Source organism: Sorex fumeus, unplaced genomic scaffold (assembly GCF_029834395.1).
Source record: "Sorex fumeus unplaced genomic scaffold, SorFum_2.1 ptg000098l, whole genome shotgun sequence".
Classification (NCBI taxonomy): Eukaryota; Metazoa; Chordata; class Mammalia; order Eulipotyphla; family Soricidae; genus Sorex; species Sorex fumeus.
The window spans coordinates 72,338,527-72,355,701 of record NW_026606155.1 but is presented as its reverse complement, the minus strand read 5'-3'; the positions used below and the strand labels follow the sequence as shown (position 1 = coordinate 72,355,701).

Below are 17,175 nucleotides of genomic sequence, written 5' to 3'. Positions count from 1 at the left end.
ACTTATAAAAGGAGAGTATCAATTCCTACATCAACAGACAGGTGAATAAAGGCTGTTCTTAAGGGTTGAGTTAGAGAAGCAAGAGATAACGCGCATTAAGGTGGTTTTTGTTTTGCTTTTCTTGGACCAAGATCAGCGATGCTCATGGGTCACTCCTGGCTGTGCTGAGGGGACTATATGGGGCGCTGGGAATCAAACCCAGGTCGGTTGTGTGCAAGGCAAACACCCTACCTACTATACTATCACTCCAGCCCCTTATGGTGTTTGTTTTGCATATGGCAAACCCCAGTTCCAAGCCTGACTCCACAACTGGTCCCCTGGGTAATGCCAGGAGTAATTCCTGAGTACAGAGCAAGAAGGCCTAACCACCACCAGATTTAGTCCATACAGTGATGCCTGCACCCCATCAACTTCCACAAAGTCTAACTTGGAGCCAGAAAGACAGTATAGGAAGATAAAGCACTGGCTTTGCACTTAGCCACAATGGCTATGAATCCGGTTTAGTTCCCAGTGCCACAAATAGTCCTCTGAGCACTGGGAGATGTCACTTCTAAGCACAGAACCAGGAGCAGCCCCTGAGCTGCACTGATGTGGTACAAAAATTAAAAAACCAAGCAAGTAGGTAGGTTATACTCCAAATCAAGGCAAGGAAATTTGTATGAGCATTCAATAGGCCAGTGTCTCAATTGATGCCATCTTCTTTGGAGTCATTTTTTTGGGGGGTGAGGTGGTGAGGTGGGGGTTAGGGACACACCTAGCATTGCTCAGGACTTACTCCTGGCTCTGTGCTCAGAGACCACTCCTGAAGGGCCTCAAGAGACCGTATGGGGTGCTGGATTCTGAATCTGGGTTGGCCACATGCAAAGGAAGCACCCTTCCCACCGTGTGATCATTCTGACCCTTTAAGTTTTTAGTTTGGGGGCCACACCTGGAGGTCCTCAGGGCTTACTCCTGGTTCTGCCTTGAGGGCTTCTGGTAGGTTGGAGGATCATATGGGATGCTGGGAATGGAACCCAGGTCGGCCATGTGCAAGAAAAGCACCCTAACAGCTGTATTGTCACTCTGGACCCCATGGCCCTTGAGGCTTTTTTAAGATTTCATCTGAGTGGACTCCTCTCTGATATAACAAACGCCTTTTGGCTTGACAGATTTTCAGCAATATTTTCATCACTGTAGAATTATGGTTTGCTTCCTCCTCAATCTCATACAACATGGTCGGGACTACATTACCCTAAGCCAGGGCCTTACACAAAGAAATGCCCAATAAATATTTCTGAATTGGGTTGTCACTCTGGGCATGAACTGAACACTTTAATGACTGCTAAGTTCGTTTTATCTTCAATTTCTTCATTTTTGGCCATACCCAGTGGTGCTTAGAAGCTACTCGTGGCTTGGTTGTTGTTGGGGGGCACCACTGGCATTATTCCGGGAACCATTTGTTTAGTTCTGGAAACCAAACCTAGATCTCCTGATTGAACTCATTGAACTATCTCTCCAACTTCTAGTTTCCCTCTTAAAAAAATGTTCTTGGGTCAGAGCAATAGTACAGCGTAGGGCATTTGCCTTACACGGGACTCGACCTAGATTTGATCCCCAGCACCCTATATGCGTCTTCTGGGCACCACCAGGAGTGACCCCTGGGTATAGAGCAAGGAGTAAGCCCTGAGCACTGCTGGATATGGACCAAAAACCAAAAAAGTTCTTTGAAGTGCTGGAGAGAAAGCATGGCATGAGGGAAAAGGCACTTGACTTGTATGCAGCTGACCCTGGTTCAATTCCCAGCTGCACATATGGTTTCCTGAGCATTCTTACCAAGAGTGATCCCAGAGTAAAGTCAGGAGTAACCCTAATCATAGCCAGATGTGGCCCAACACTCCCTCCCCAAATGCCTTTGCAGGATAGGGTGGGGGATAGGACACGGGACATCAAAGAAATAGCTCAATAGGCTTAAACATGTTTGCATGCAGGAAGCCCAAGTTAAATCCATTGAAAATGGTCTCCCAACATCAATAGTGATCCCCAGCACCAAGATGGAGCAGCCCCATGTACTGCCTTGTGTGGACCCAAAGATAAACCAAATCCCCTTACCAAAAACTTTCTGTATAGCAGAGCCAGGATGAAGCTCAGTGGTATAACACAAGCTTCATTCACAAGTCTAAGGCCCTAAGTTTGTTCGCTGACCTGGCCCCAAATGTTTCTGGATAGAATTCTTACAAAAACTGTTACCTTCAAACAGCCTCAAAAATCTCTTTACCATCAATTATATAAAATACTTGAGCGTTAATCTGCTTCTCTATAAGTAACTTACTGGAAGAACTTTCTCCCCCACTCCCCCACCACCATTTTTGTTTTGGGGGGCCACACCTGGGGGTACTCAGGGCTTGCTCTTGGCTCTGCACTCAGGAATCACGCCTGATGTGCTAGGCAGAGTTGGGGGAGGTAGGGGGACAGGGAGGGAGATGAGATACTGATGACCAACCTCTGGTCAGCCGCATGCAAGGCAAGCACCGTACCTGCTATACTATCACTCCAGCCCAAGAAAGAATTTTCTGTTACTGGAATTCTCTTTCTTAAGAATTTTTCCAAATGATCTTTTGTTGTTAAATCATGCTGGTCCACTTTTGGGGAGATTTTCATTTTTTTTTTGAGGGGATGATATTTGGACCACATGTTTGTACTTTGAGTGGGGAGGTCACTAAGGAGCCAAGTGGTGCAGGGAACCAAACGTGGGCCTCTTGCATGATAAGTGTGTTCAACACAATAGATCTGTGCCATCAATTTCTTTACAATCAATTCTGTGGGTCCAAAGAGTTTCAAGATTTTATTTTCTTATTTTCTAAGATTTTGTTTTCTAAAGAGAAAGAGGAATCCTTGAAATCATTACAAAGGGGACTCAATACACTTAGTGTGGATCTTCCCAAAGTCTAGCTCTGTCCCACAGAGCTTTGCTTTTGTGGGCCCTTACAAACAAAAAGCATACCTGGGCCTACTTACATTCCTTGCACTACTGTTTCTGATATATTTTAAAATATGTAAAAATATGGGGTTGGAAATATCCATAATTAAACAGCAAACAAAGCATTTATAGTACAAAAGGATAGGACTACTTGGAGGCTAATAATCATATTACGATTCATACCTGAGTAAGAATGAGAAAGAAATGTTAAAGGAATTTTCTACAGGCATGTCTTTCAATTTCAGTTATTGCAGAAAATTCATGAGGAGTGAGATTTCAAGTGAAACTTGGTAATGGTGGATCTTAACCACCGTCAGGCAGAATTGAAAAAACTCTCATGAAAACACTTGTTTCACAAGAATCAAGGATAGCAGGATTGGGGGGGACGGGGATGATGTCCTCAGATACAACTTTCTCAGTGAACAAACTCTAACTGAAGACAAATTCTTTTTAAAATTACGCATCATGGCATATAGGCATTGTAAGCTCCCTGGGAAATATGCCACTGTCGTATTGGTTTGAAAGACTATTTGCTTTCTCTTACTCCTATCCTTATGAAAATGATGAAATAAGCATAGTGCAAAGACCCCAAAGTTGCTATTGTCTCCAAGTTTTATGTACACAGAAAGTAGTATTTAGAAAAAAGGAAATCTGAATTAAATTGAACTAATTACTGGGGTATGATACAGCTACTCACACAAAGTTATACACACATACACAGAAACTTGGTTTTGGAGCCATACCCAGTAATGCTCCAAGGCTTATTTCTGGTTCTATGCTCAGGAAATCACTGTTGGCTGGTGCTCAGGGGACCATATAGGGTGGCAGAGATGAAACCTAGGTTGGCTGTATTCAAGGCAAGAACCTTACCTGCTACCATCTCCTTTTTCTAGTTTTACAGTAAGAGTAATATTGTTCTGTGATGTAATAAGGGCAATTTTGTTATAGTCATAGCAGACACAGGACTGCAATCAAAAGAAATATAATTGAGGGCTCACAAATTCGGCTCAAATTAGATACCTTACCTCATCAATCAAGAGTTCCTCAGAGCACAATCAGAATCAGAATGCATTTAACCAAGTACAGCAAAAAATCCAGGAATTCTCTTCCAAAGTGATGAGGGGTCCTTGAATTTTATTTTTTTTTAAATACTTGACCAAATCAATAGTCCCTCATTCTGTTAAAGTCATGCAATTTCTTGAAACAGACAAGAAAAACCAAATTTAAGCCAGAAATGTTTCTTTCCATTTAGAACTGTTGATCCTACTTCTTTTGTGGGTTTTTTTGGTTTGGTTTTGGTTTTAGGGTCACACCAAGTAGAAGAGACCACTGCAGACACTACCTTTGGCCCCTTACTCATGGGTTGTTCCCAACAATGCTCGGGAGACCATATTTGAATTATCTCCCTGGCCCCCAAAGCTATTTCTAAAAAAATGGCCTAGCCTTCTGGGCCTAACCAGGCTGAAGAATAGCGTTTTAGAGGTGTAAAAGACCAGGAGAAATGTTACCAATCAGTATGCAGGAAGGCCTGCAAAAAGGAGGCAAATGTCTCAAGAGTCACCCTTTGAGAGCTAATGTGCTTGGGCATGTCTTAGGATGCTGATTGCTGACTGGACCATCCAGAAGACAGGTAGAAGGAAAGTAAGTAATGGGTATGAAATCTATCCTGAGCTCACTTCTACTATAGGCTGCTCCACCACAATTTGCCTGAGCAACAATGAACAGTTTGGTCTGTCCAAGGGGCCTCATGCCTAAAACCTTGCTAGAACCAATGTTCACTAGGTTAACACCTCATATATAAAACAATTTTTATTTTTATTTTGGGTCATACCCAGTGATGCTCAGGTGTTACTCCTGACTCTGCACTCAGGAACTACTCCTGGTGGTGCTCAGGGAACCATATGGGATGCCAGGGATCAAACCCAGGTAAGCTGCATACAAGGCAAATGCCCTACCCTCTGTAGTATTGCTCTAGCCCAAACAACAAAAATTTTGTGGGATTTGGGCCACACCCAGCAGTGTTCAGTAACTATTCCTGGTTCTGTGTTTAGGGGTCACTCCTGACAGTGCTGGGGACCATGTAATGCCAGGGACCAAACTGGGACTGGCTACATGCCAGGCAAATGCCTTATAAACTGAATAGCCATCTTTTTGTTTGTTTTGGGGCTACACTTGGTGATGCTCAGGGCTTACTCTAGCTTTGCACTTAGGAATTACTCCTGATGGTGTTCAGGGGACCGTATGGGATGCTGGAGACTGAACCCGGGTTGCCATGTGCAAGGAAAAGGCAAATGCGCTAACTCGTTATACTATCACTCCGGCCCCAGAATAAAGCCATCTTTACTAGTAAGAAAAACTATTAAAGACTCCATGCTTACGACCTGCATGTGGAAGTCAAGTAACATATATAGGCACTTTTAAGTAGCTTAAAATGCTGTTCCATTGCCAGGATCTCACAAACCCACAAAATTTTAGGACAAGCAAGGATTTTAAGAAAATTACTTGCGTTTTTTTTGTCTGGTTCTGTTTCAGGGTCACATCTAGTATACTCCAAGTTTATTCCTGGTGCTGCGTACAAGGACAATCCTGGCAGTGCTCAGGGGACGACATGGGGTGCCAGAGATTGAACCTAGGTTGGCCATGTGCGAGGCAAATGCCCTACCCACTGTACTATCTCTCTGGCCACTGCATGTTTCTTAATGTACACAGAAGGCAGTTCCTCAGGCCCAACTGGTAGTAAGGACCAACACCAACTTCAAAACTCCCATTATACAAAAAACACGCCGCACCCTCCATGGGATGGGGGAGAAGAAAGTAGGTATTATTTCTGGTTGATGGACATGAAAAGAAGGTGTCACCCCATTTCCTCATCGATGTTGTAGCTGGGAAATCCTGAACACCTTCCAGAATCCGTTGAGTTTTCATCTTATAGTCCTAGAAGAAAAATCCTTTTCCAAAGGATAATGTATTCATCCCAAAAAGGTAAAACAAAAAGTTTTGAATGAAAAAAGGTAAACTTTTGGTTTTCAAAAGTACTTTGGCCACAAGATGGCAGCAGAGGCAATAGTATTTTAAGGGCAGACGTTTACATCTGTACATGTACACACACACACACACACACACACACACACACACATAAACACATGTATATATGCCCCCAAGGAAAAGCCTATATATTAAGGTATACAAACTATTACAAAGTTGTAAGAAAATAATGTGATCTGTGCACCCACCCACCAAAAATAATTTTTTAAAAAGTTATTCAAACTCTAAAAAATGTTCCAATTATTAGATTTTTACATAAAGGGCAGATCATATTAATAATGTTAGTGTTAAATGATATAGAAACAATTGCACATTGCATTGTCCTCCTGTTGTTCATCAATTTGCTCGAGCAGGCCCAGTAACGTCTCACAAAAAAATTGCGAGACTTGTTGTTACTGTTTTTGGCATATCGAATACATCATGGGTAGCTTGCCAGGCTTTGCCATGCGGGCAAGATACTCTCGGTAGCTTGCTGGGCTGAGAGGGGCGGAGGAATCGAACCCGGGTTGGCTGAGTGCAAGGCAAACACCCTACCCGCTGTGCTATGGCTCCAGCAAGTAACTGAAATTCTAAAATTGTCCAGTAACCACTTCCAGATTGCCTTAAAAATGAACTAAACTCATAAGTTAAAGTGCATAGAAACAATTATGGGACAAATATTTACACAGGACATCCACCAAAGTAGCACATGATTTCTGAAGTCTAGAAGCAATGCTTTACCTCTTTGAGGGATGGGAGGGGGGTTAAGAGAGGGAGCTGGGGCTATATCATCAGGTAGTGATTATGGATCATTCCTGGTCTATGCTCAGGAATCACCCAGGGATTGATGCTGGGTTGACTGAATATAAGGCAGGTGCCTTACCTCCTTCCTGTACCATCTTTCCAGCCCCAGAAATGCTTTTTATTTGAAGGTAAAATAAATCTGCTTCAATGGGTTCTTAATCTATAATACCTACCTAGGAATGACATATTTGTTAAATTTAACTTCCGAAAAGAATATTTTTCTAAGACTAAGTATAGGAAATAAAATAAACTCATTAATTAAATGTGTGGGGGTGAGGTGTGGGGGGGGAGGAATAGGACAGGGGGAAAATGCTACAAGAATGGAGGAGGGAAATGGTCAATATACCTGGAGGAGGAGGGGGGTACTCAAAGGTGGTAAAGTATTATGCAAAAACCCTCTTAGAAATAGTACTGTAAGCCACAGTACCAGATTAAAAAAAAAAAAGTCACGGAGGCAGGGAAACGGAGGACACTGGTGAATAGTGCACACTGATAAAGCGAATGGTATTGAAACATTGTATGCCTGAAACCCAACAGTGAATAACTTTATAATCCAAGGTGACTAAAAATTTAAATAATTAAATGGAAAGATCAACCCAAATAATCTATGAGCCCAGGAATAAAACTTCTGGCCCAGGAATAAAAATCTATATTTTGCTATACTAATGCTATAAAAGCTAAATTAAAACTATGCTGATAAAATGACAGTTGATGATGAGGGAAAATACAGAAACTGGAAAACAGTACCTTCTCTTCGTTTTTCTTTTAAAACCCACAATATATTTTATTAAACTATGTTCCCAGGCAAAGATACAGTTGGGAACTATGAATTATAATCAGATTGAGTTCTGATGCTCTTAAGTCAATTCCCTTAAAGCATCTTGAATTTAAAAACAGAAACTGTTGTGGCCTGCTCCTAACAGAAATGGACTAATTCGGTCTGATGACCGCCAAATATGGGTTTCTTATGTTCTCACCATCATTTTCCAGACTACCTTAAAAGAGTTCTGGTGGCAACTACCAGCATAGTAACTGAAGTCAGCCTTTGTCCAAATAAAGCTTTGCCGTGTTTTAAAAGGGAATTAGGAATTCTTAGTCAAAGATCCCAAGGGAGCAGAGAACTATTCCCCACTTCTAGGTCCTTGTTTCCCCCAGTTGAGATCCATCACTTACACAGTATGGTGAGTCCTTTCTGATTCTGGTAGGTGAGTGGTCTGAATCTCTGAGGTTTGGGGCTGTGTGGCAGCTGGTGGCTCTGCCTCTTCCGCTTCACACTTCTTTGGGCTACCCTGTCAGGACAAACAGCAAAACAAACATAGCAAAGTACTTAAATATGCTCAATTCCTTGTCAAGCTGAGCTGGTGGAAGGTAAACCAGGATGCATAGTCCCAGCAACAAAAACAACCCTAGACTTTGTTATTTCAAGATTTTACCAAGTGTGGGGGGTAGGAGCCAGAGAGATAGAACAGCAGGTGGGGCACTGCCATGTACACTGCTGACACAGATTCATCCCTGGCCTCCCTTGAGGGTTCTCGGTGTTCTTCTAGGAGTGATCCCTGACCACAGAGCTAGAAGTAAGCCCTGAGCACTGCTGGGTGGCTCAAACTCTCTCCCCCATGCCAAAAAAAAAAAGTGGAAAGGAATTGTGAGAGGAAAGAGAAGAGATCCTTTTGGGCAGAGAAAAGACGTTCTGAGAAGAACTGGCCCTGAGAGCTAAGGAGATGAGAAGCCTGTTACAGGCCTCATAGCACTTTCAGGAAGTGGAGCTGAAAGTGAGTGAAATGGAAGGTGTCCCCAACCTTTCTTTTTTTTTAACCCAGACCCACCAGTACCCCCAACCTTTCTACCTTGTAACCAAACTGTTCAATTTCAGTCTGACTTTTTAGTTTTGTAGCTAAGACAAAAGGGGAAAACACATCTAATCCTCTGTATCCCTCAAAGAGGGGGCATAATAGCCTACCCTTTCAGGCTGTAACCTCTGAAGGACACGCTTTTCCTCTGGTTCAGGCTGGCTCAGACGCCTCCCTCGGAGAGAGGATGGAGTGGAAGTCCTCTCCTTTGGCTCATGGACCTGCACTTGTGGCACTGGTGGAGTTACAACCTCCTGACCAGAAGAGAGATCTTTGGTTTCAGTGTAGCTGGTGCTGCTGTCCCTGGAGACTCCAGGACTCAGAGACTAAAGAAACAAAATACACAGTAAACCAAATTATTTTGTATGATATGTTTTCCAACTCTACTGAACGATTTAACTTTGAATTTTTTTCCTTCCCATCCACATAGGTCAGACTTTTGCATCTCTAGTTTTGTTTTTGTTTTTTGCTTTTGGGTCATAATCAGCAATGCACAGGGGTTACTCCTGGCTCTGCACTCAGGAATTACTCCTTGCAGGGGCTCAGAGGACCATATGGGATGCTGGGAATCAAACCCAGGTCAGCCTCATGCAAGGCAAACACCCTACCCGCTGTGCTATAACTCCTGTATCTCTAGTTTATTGCTGTTTCAGTTACCTCCCTGACTTTCTATTAAAAATTAGAAAATCTCAAATCTTTGCTGTATATTCAAATACACCTAGGAAAAGACACACCCATACCCACAAGAACTCTTGAATCTCTGGGTCTGAGAAAGAGCAAAAAGGGCAGCTGTATGCTGTGCATGTGGGAGGTCTAGGTTTCACCCCAGGTACATCATTGATCCCTCAAGCAACGTTGAGAGCAACTCTGAGCAAAGCACTGGGAGCAGCTCCTGAGCACTGCTAGGTGTGGCCCAAACATACACAAAAGTTCAGTCTTGAGGCTAGAGAGATGGTAGCACTGCACTGTTCTCCCACTGTTCATCAATTTGCTCGAGTGGGCACCAGCAATGTCTCCATTGTGAGACTTCCTGTTGCTGTTTTTGGCATATCAAATACAACACGGGGAGCTTGCCAGGCTCTGCCGTGTGGGCAGGATATTCTCAGTAGCTTGCTGGGCTCTCGAGAGGGACAGAGGAATCGAACCCAGGTCATTAATTCAATTTCAGTACCACATAACGGTCCTCTGCACACTGCCAGGACTGATCCGTAGGCACCGCTGGATGTAGCCAACAAAGAGATATAGTCTAGATGAAGAGATGGATCTGTAGATTTAACTTTGTGTTTTAACAGGGGCCTTGCCAGTGGTGCGGGGGCAGGGGCAAGGAGGCACTCCTGGAGATAAAAATATGGCTCAGGGGCTGGAGCAATAGCACAGCGGGTAGGGCGTTTGCCTTGCACACAGCTGACCCGGTTTGATTCCCAACATCCCATATGGTCCCCTGAGCACCGCCAGGAGTAGTTCCTGAGTGCAGAGCCAGGAGTAAACCCTGTGCTTTGCCAGGTGTGACCCAAAAGGGGGGGGGGGGGGGGGGGAATCTGGCTCAGATAGAAATAGTTGGTGTCCTGGGTATCTCCAGGGGTGCTGGGGAAAGAACTCAAGGCCTTGGTCCTCAACTTTCTTTGGACTCAAAAGAACTCCATTCAGGGATCAAGGAACTGAAAATATTTGACTCTGAGATGAGGGGAAAGAATCTGCAAACTGAGATCTTAAGGAAGATTATTCTCTTAATTCCAGTCAGAAATCATGACAGTTTATACTGGGGCTGAAAAACACTGGAAGGAACTGTGGATATTGCTTAATGTTTACAAGAAAGCACATGTCTCACACGTGTAAGACCTTGACCAAATTCCCACCTCCACAAAAAAGTTAAAGTGAAGCACAGACCCGAGACAGAGGGAGAATGACAAACGCAGCAGAAGCCTCCAACACTCACTTTTCTGCTGTTACTTGAGGCTGAACGAGAACGAGATCGGGAACGTGATCTGGACTCAGATGTAGATCTGGAACCCATTGTGGATCGACCATGAGGGTTGGTGAGAATGTGTGGTTGAGATACATCTCTCTGCTGGGATCTTGGAGGTGAGTGGGACCGAGAGCCTGAGCTGTCCGGAGAGCGAGATCTTGACCTAGAACTGGAGGAGGAAGAGGAGGAGGAACGGCTAGAGGAGGAGTCGGCTGACCGTTTTAATCCGTGACTAGGCAGAAGGGCAGGAGAAGCCCTCAGGCCTTCCTTCTGTTCCAAAGATGGCTGCTTCAAAGATTCCTCAGTGACCCCTTTGGTTGGTGCTAACTCCTCGATATTTAGAGAGAGTGACTGAGCAGATTTTTCTGACTCTGTTTCAGTTATCTTCTGAGTTGATTCAGCCAGTGTGCTTGCCTGTACTGCAGGCAGGGCACTCTCTGGCATTTCCTTCACTAAAGATTCTGCTTTGGTGTCTGCAGGACTTGACAAAGGAGGCAGGCTTCCCACCACCTGGACAGAGTGCTGAGATAGTAATACCTCCCTAACCTCAGCATCTGCATTAGGAGGCGACAACTGAGTGAGAACAGGGGGGGCTGGGCCTTCCATGGGCTCTGCTTCTTCACTCTGCAGTTGTGTTTTTGGTGGAGAAGTAGCTTCCTTGGTAAGTAAAGGTGGGGGCGCCTCCTCCTCACCAGCAGTATGCTCCGGCGGCAGCACCAGAAGGGCCTTCTCCACATCTTCTGTCAATCGAGGGGGAGAAGGAGACTTGGGTTTTCCCTCTAAGTCTTTTGAAGGTTTAGTTTCCTTTCCTTCTTCCTCAGGGGGAGAAGCTGTCTGCATCTCTTTCTCTGGCGGATGTCTAGCCAGATAACTTCTTCTTGCCTCGTCCTGGGACCTTGTCACCCTACCTCCTCGCTCTAATAGTTCCTGCTCCGGGGATCTTACAGTTTGGGGTTTCTCGTCCATCACTTCTTCTGGTTTTGCTCCGGGCATTTCTCCCCCTGATTCTACTTTAAACTGTTTTAGGACAGGTGCATCCCTAGACTTTTGTCCCTCATCATCATCTTCCTCCTCTTCCTCCTCTTCTTCCTCTTCCTCTTCCTCCTCTTCGTCCTCCTCAGTTTTTATATTTCGATCTGCTCTGACCCTCAGATTTCTGGAAGGTGTTTCCTGATCTTCCTCCTCTTCAGCAGCCTGACTGCATTCAGAGAGTTTAGCTGCTCTTGCCTAAAAGACAATGTTTTCAAATTATTTACTATCAACAAAAGAGAATAAACACCTCACTAGACTAACATGGGAGAGAATCTCAATGAAAAACACTTTAATCAACACAGAACTGAGTATAAGGAGCATGACTAATGTGGGACAGGAATAAAAATAAAGTGACCAAAGACAATACAATTATGCTGTTCATTTTTTTCTGGTTTCAAACTTTAAAAACAAACACAAACAGGGTCTGCAGAAAAAGTACAGGAATACCCAAGCACAAAAATGTGTAAGTCTGCAACTGTACCTCATGATGTCTCACTATTAAAAAAATTTTTTTAATAAAAAAAAATTTTTTTAAAAAAGGACAGGAATAGGGCATATGCCGTGCATGCAATCAACCCCTGTACGAACCCCAGTAATGCCAGGTGCAGCCCTAGAGGTCTCTGAGCACTGGCCAGGGTAGCCCAGGTCATCTCCAGCATCACGGGTCCCAGCAGCACTGCATCCTCAGACTCTTACACTGAACTATTCTGTTTGGCTATGAGAGAGGCCCCAGAAGCCTTTGGAGTACTGGCTGGGAAACCCAAAATATAAATATACACAATGTCTAGAAAACAGGAGGCAGGGGGAGGGGAGGAGTAGAAGGGAGGCCTCCTCTGATCACGAATATGTCCTCTGATCACGAATATGATTACCATCATTTTGGTATATTTAATACTCCGCACTTATTTTTGAGGAGCCAAATCAAAAGTGCTCAGGGTTATTTGGAGACTATCTGGTGCCAGGGATTGAACCTGGGCCTCCTCAATACAAAGCATGCACTCAGCCAGTTCAGCTGTCTGCTCACCTCTCCTTCCCATTCAGTTATAATTACACATACACTTTCCCCCCGCCCCCTTTTGGGTCATACCCGGCGACGTTCAGGGGTAACTCCGGGCTCTGCACTCAGGAATTACTCCTGGTGGTGCACTTCAGGGTACAATATGGTATGCTGGGAATTGAACCCGGGTCAGCCACATGCAAAGTAAATGCCTTCATTGCTGTACTATTGCTCCGGCCCACACATACACTTTTGTATTCTGCTGACAATATAGAATCTTAGAGCTTTAAGATTTCAATTGTCATATACATTTCAATAAAGTGCTTTAGAGACAGAATAGACGGCAAATTCTAATAAGTTTTCAAAATTTAAGTCCTACGTTTCTGTGAGTACCCGGGGAAGGATGGTTTGGACCACAATCTGCAGTACTCAGGGGCCACTCCTGGCTCTGTGCATGAGGACTGCTACTAGCACCGTTCAATGGACCTTGTGTAGCTATGGATCAAACTGTGATGTGTCACATGCAACAAGGCCTTCAAACTTCAAACCTTCAAACTCTGTACTACCTCTGCATACCCAAGTTTTACTTTTTATATGCTTACTTATGAATCTGAATGCAAAGCAGATCAAAAACAATTTAACGCTAACAAGACAAACATGGGGACCAGGTTGATCACATGCTTTGCAAGAGGCCTGACTTGATCACCAGCAATGCACGGTTCCCTGAACACTGCAAGGAATGCCCTTGAGCAAAGCTGGGAGTGGCCCGAGCACCACCAGCTGTGGCCCAAAAACCAAGGAGAAAGAGAGATGAGGATGATGATGATGGTGAATCTAAAAAAGCACCAATTCTTAAAACTCTAATTGTTAAGATGTCCAAAGCACTGTCCAAAGGGATGAATGCCTTAGGAGGTATACAGAGTTACCTGTCTGACCCTAGTTGAGCGTCGCTCTCCTTTCCTTCGTTTCTCATCATCAGATTCACCCTTTTCTTCAGAAATAGAGCTTTTTCCTATTAAATGAAAATAAGTATTAAGTCAAACATATGACAAAGATTCATTCAAGGCTGCTTACTAAAATTCAACCAACTGAATCATTTGTACTATAGTTAGTACATTATCTGCTTCAATTTCTCTGGCTTTTACAAGGAAGAAGAGACAGATATTAAAAGAAAGAAAGAAAGAAAGAAAGAAAGAAAGAAAGAAAGAAGAAAAAGCCCTGTCAGGGGCCAGAAAGATACAATGGGTAGGACAGTTGCCCTGCACACGGTCAACCCTGGTTGCATACCCAGCACCACATATAGTCCCCTGAGCCCGTCAGGAGTGATACTTGTGCACCGCGCCAGGTGTTCCTCCCTTCATATCCCCCTAAACAGCCCCGTCAGAGTTATTAATGAGGCAACTACAGTGCATACTTTAAGCTGAGTTTCAGGAGGATTAAATTTTAAAAGTCACGGTTTTACTGATTATTTCTGGTATACACATCTAAAACATTTTAGTATATCTCAAAATCAACTCACATATTACAAATAACTCAAATAAATATAAAATAACTTTGAGACTTCAAACTTTCAGACAGGAATGTAAAAATACAAAGGGCAATTATTCATGTAAAACGTCACTGGGTTGATAGTACAGGTAAGTTAGCATGTATACGGCCAAGCCAGTTTTGATCCTCAGCACCACATATAATCCTGGTGCACTGCTGGATATGGCCAAACCACTGCCCCACTCGGCCAAAAAAAAAAAAATAGGATTTTAACATAACCACAGGTTGGTGTCCCTTTTCATCAGATGACCAATTACCTTAAATAATGGGTTGTTTGTTGGTTTGGTTTCTGGCCACACCGTGATGCTCAGGGCTTACTCCTCAATCTGTACTCAGGAATCACTACTGATGGTACTCTAGAGACCATATGGGATGCTGGGGATCAAACCTGGGTTAGCCATATGCAAGGCAAGTGCCCTCTCCCATTGTACTATGCCTCCAGCCCCTAAATGGTGGTTTTAAGGAACTTAAAGTTCCTAAAAGTCCCTTTTACTTCAAGCCCAGACAGGAAAAATGGATCGATCATCAGAACCGAATGGTCCCTTGGACACTGAGCATAAAGTATTCCCTGAGCACTGAAAAAACAAAAAATGGTTTCAAAAATGGACCCTTTCAATTGTATTTTACATATTGGGAATTCAAAAGTTTTTCCAAATTTTTTTTTTTTTTGCTTTCTGGATCACACCTGATGATGCACAGGGGTTACTCCTGGCTCATGCACTCACCTAGTGGTGCTCAGGGGACCATATGGGATGGTGGGACTCGAACCCAGGTGAGCCGCATGCAAGGCAAATGCCCTACTGGATGTGCTATTGCTCCAGCCCCTCAATTTTTTCCTTAGGAAAACTAAGTTCATGTCACTGTCACTGTCCTCCTGTTGTTCATCAATTTGCTCGAGCGGGCCCAGTAACATTGTGAGACTTGTTTGGCATATCAAGTATGTCACGGGTAGCTTGCCAGGCTTTTGCCGTGCAGGCGAGATAGTCTCAGTAGCCTACCGGGCTCTCCAAGAGGGGAGAAGGAATCCTTCATGACATATTTGATATGCCAAACACAGTAACAAGTCTCACAATGTTACTGGGCCCACTCGAGCAAATCGATGAAGTTCACATAAAAAGTTAAAAAGTCACATATATTCAACTGAAAATAACTACGGGAAAATCACTTTAAGAATTTGGGTAGCCACCCCGGATCCCAGTATCCCTCTTCCCCCCCCCCCAATTCCCCCGTCTCGCCCTGCCTCTGTGGCGGGGCATTCCCTTTTGTTTGCTTCTCTCTTATTGGGCATTGTGGTTTGCAGGAGAGGCAGTGAGTGGCAGTCATGTTTGGTCTATAGTCTCACATATACTTTTGTAAGTACTTTTCTATGTCCAAGTTAAAGGGCCTACGCAAGATATATATTTTGATCAGGACTGAATTTCTGGATATTAGAATGAGGTAAGGATGGTTAATATTTTAGTAATGATTTTATTTAAAAGGAACACTGTGAATGAGCATAGAGGTATCATGCTAAGCAAATTAAATCAGATGGAGAAGAAATTACTGGATAATCTCACTCATATGTGGTACATAAAGGCACAAAATGGAATAGGCAGTTTTGAGTAATAAACTCTTGAACTTTGATTAAAGAATTGAGGCCACCAAGCAGTGTGGGGAGGGGGTGTAAGGAAGACATGACATTAGGGCAGTGGATGAATGTTTCTGATACTTTGGTAGTGGGAAAGGTGTAATAACTTTGTGCACACAACTACAAAATATTAACCATGTTTCTTTAACTACAATTAAAAGGACGGCTAATAAATTGCTTACCCTTTAACTTAAAAAAAAGAATTTGGGTATTGGGGAGCTGGAGCAATAGCACAGCAGGTAGGGCATTTGCCATGCATGCGGTTAACGTGGGTTCGATTCCCAGCATCCCAGATGGTCCCCTGAGCACCGCCAGGGGTAATTCCTGAGTGTAACCCTGTGCATCGCCAGGTGTGACCCAAAAAGCAAATAATAAAAGATTTGGGGTATTGGAGGGCTGGAGCGATAGCACAGCAGGTAGGGCATTTGCCTTGCACATGGCCGGCCCGGGTTCAATTCCCAGCATCAATATGGTCCCCCGAGCACCACCAGGAGTGATTCCTGAGTATCACCGGGTGTGACCCAAAAAACACACACACAGAAAGAGTTTGGGTATTGGGTTGTGGAGGTAGCTTGTACTTTGTATATAGGAGTCCTGGTATTTGATCTCCAGAACCACATGGTCCCCCAAATACCAACTAAAGACTAACCCCTAAGCACACCTAGTCAAGAGTAGCCCCCAGCACAAAACAAAAGAAGTGCAATAAACCGGGTTCAATGTTTTGACTAATGAAGAAAGGGGGTAAACTAAAGATGTTTATCAGTATTAAATAGTGGTTTTCTGGGGCTGGAGCAAGAGCATAGCGGGTAGGGTGTTTGCCTTGTACGCGACCAATCTGGGTTTGATTCCTAGCATCCCATATGGTCCCAGAGCACCTCCAGGAGTAATTCCTGAGTGCATGAGTCAGGAGTAACCCCTGTGCATCGCCGGGTGTGACCCACCCCCCCCAAAAAAGGTAAAAAAAAGTGGTTTTCTACTAGTATTACAATATTACAAAGTTATATTCAAATATTAATAAGAATTTAGAATGACACCCTAAAGATAATTTTATCCAAGACACTTAACTAGAAATAGGCTCACTTTTAGCCATGTACAAAAAATTCAGGGGCTAGAAAAATATAGTGGGTAGGGTGTTTTCTTTGCATACAGCCACCCTGTTCAACCTCCTACATCCCAATTGGTCCCCCGAGTCTGCCAGGAATAGATTCCTAAGCACAGTGTTAGAAATAAGCCCTGAGCATTGCTGGGTGCTGATAAGTCCCAAAACAAAAAACAAAAAAGTTAAATTAACCACGAAACAATGGGCCTTTTAAACTTTTTTCCTTTTGTAACCCCTTCTTGCCAAAGAAATTTTCATGTGACTTCAGGTAT

At 43.7% G+C, this 17,175-nt stretch overlaps 2 protein-coding genes across 6 annotated transcripts in view; one reads left to right on the top strand and one right to left on the bottom strand.

Moving 5' to 3' along the window:
- CUNH14orf119 (chromosome unknown C14orf119 homolog) overlaps positions 1–17,175 on the top strand; it is a 275,876-nt gene that overhangs the window by 243,004 nt on the left and 15,697 nt on the right. The window lies entirely within an intron of this gene.
- ACIN1 (apoptotic chromatin condensation inducer 1) overlaps positions 1–17,175 on the bottom strand; it is a 42,787-nt gene that overhangs the window by 13,617 nt on the left and 11,995 nt on the right. For all 5 annotated transcript variants that reach the window (XM_056134418.1, XM_056134421.1, XM_056134417.1 and 2 more), the window contains 4 exons: positions 13,556–13,641; positions 10,571–11,827; positions 8,745–8,960; positions 7,958–8,073 (listed from right to left, as the gene is read on the bottom strand). In XM_056134418.1, the coding sequence (XP_055990393.1) occupies positions 7,958–8,073; positions 8,745–8,960; positions 10,571–11,827; positions 13,556–13,641 (1,675 nt within the window). The remainder of the gene's footprint in view (positions 1–7,957; positions 8,074–8,744; positions 8,961–10,570; positions 11,828–13,555; positions 13,642–17,175) is intronic.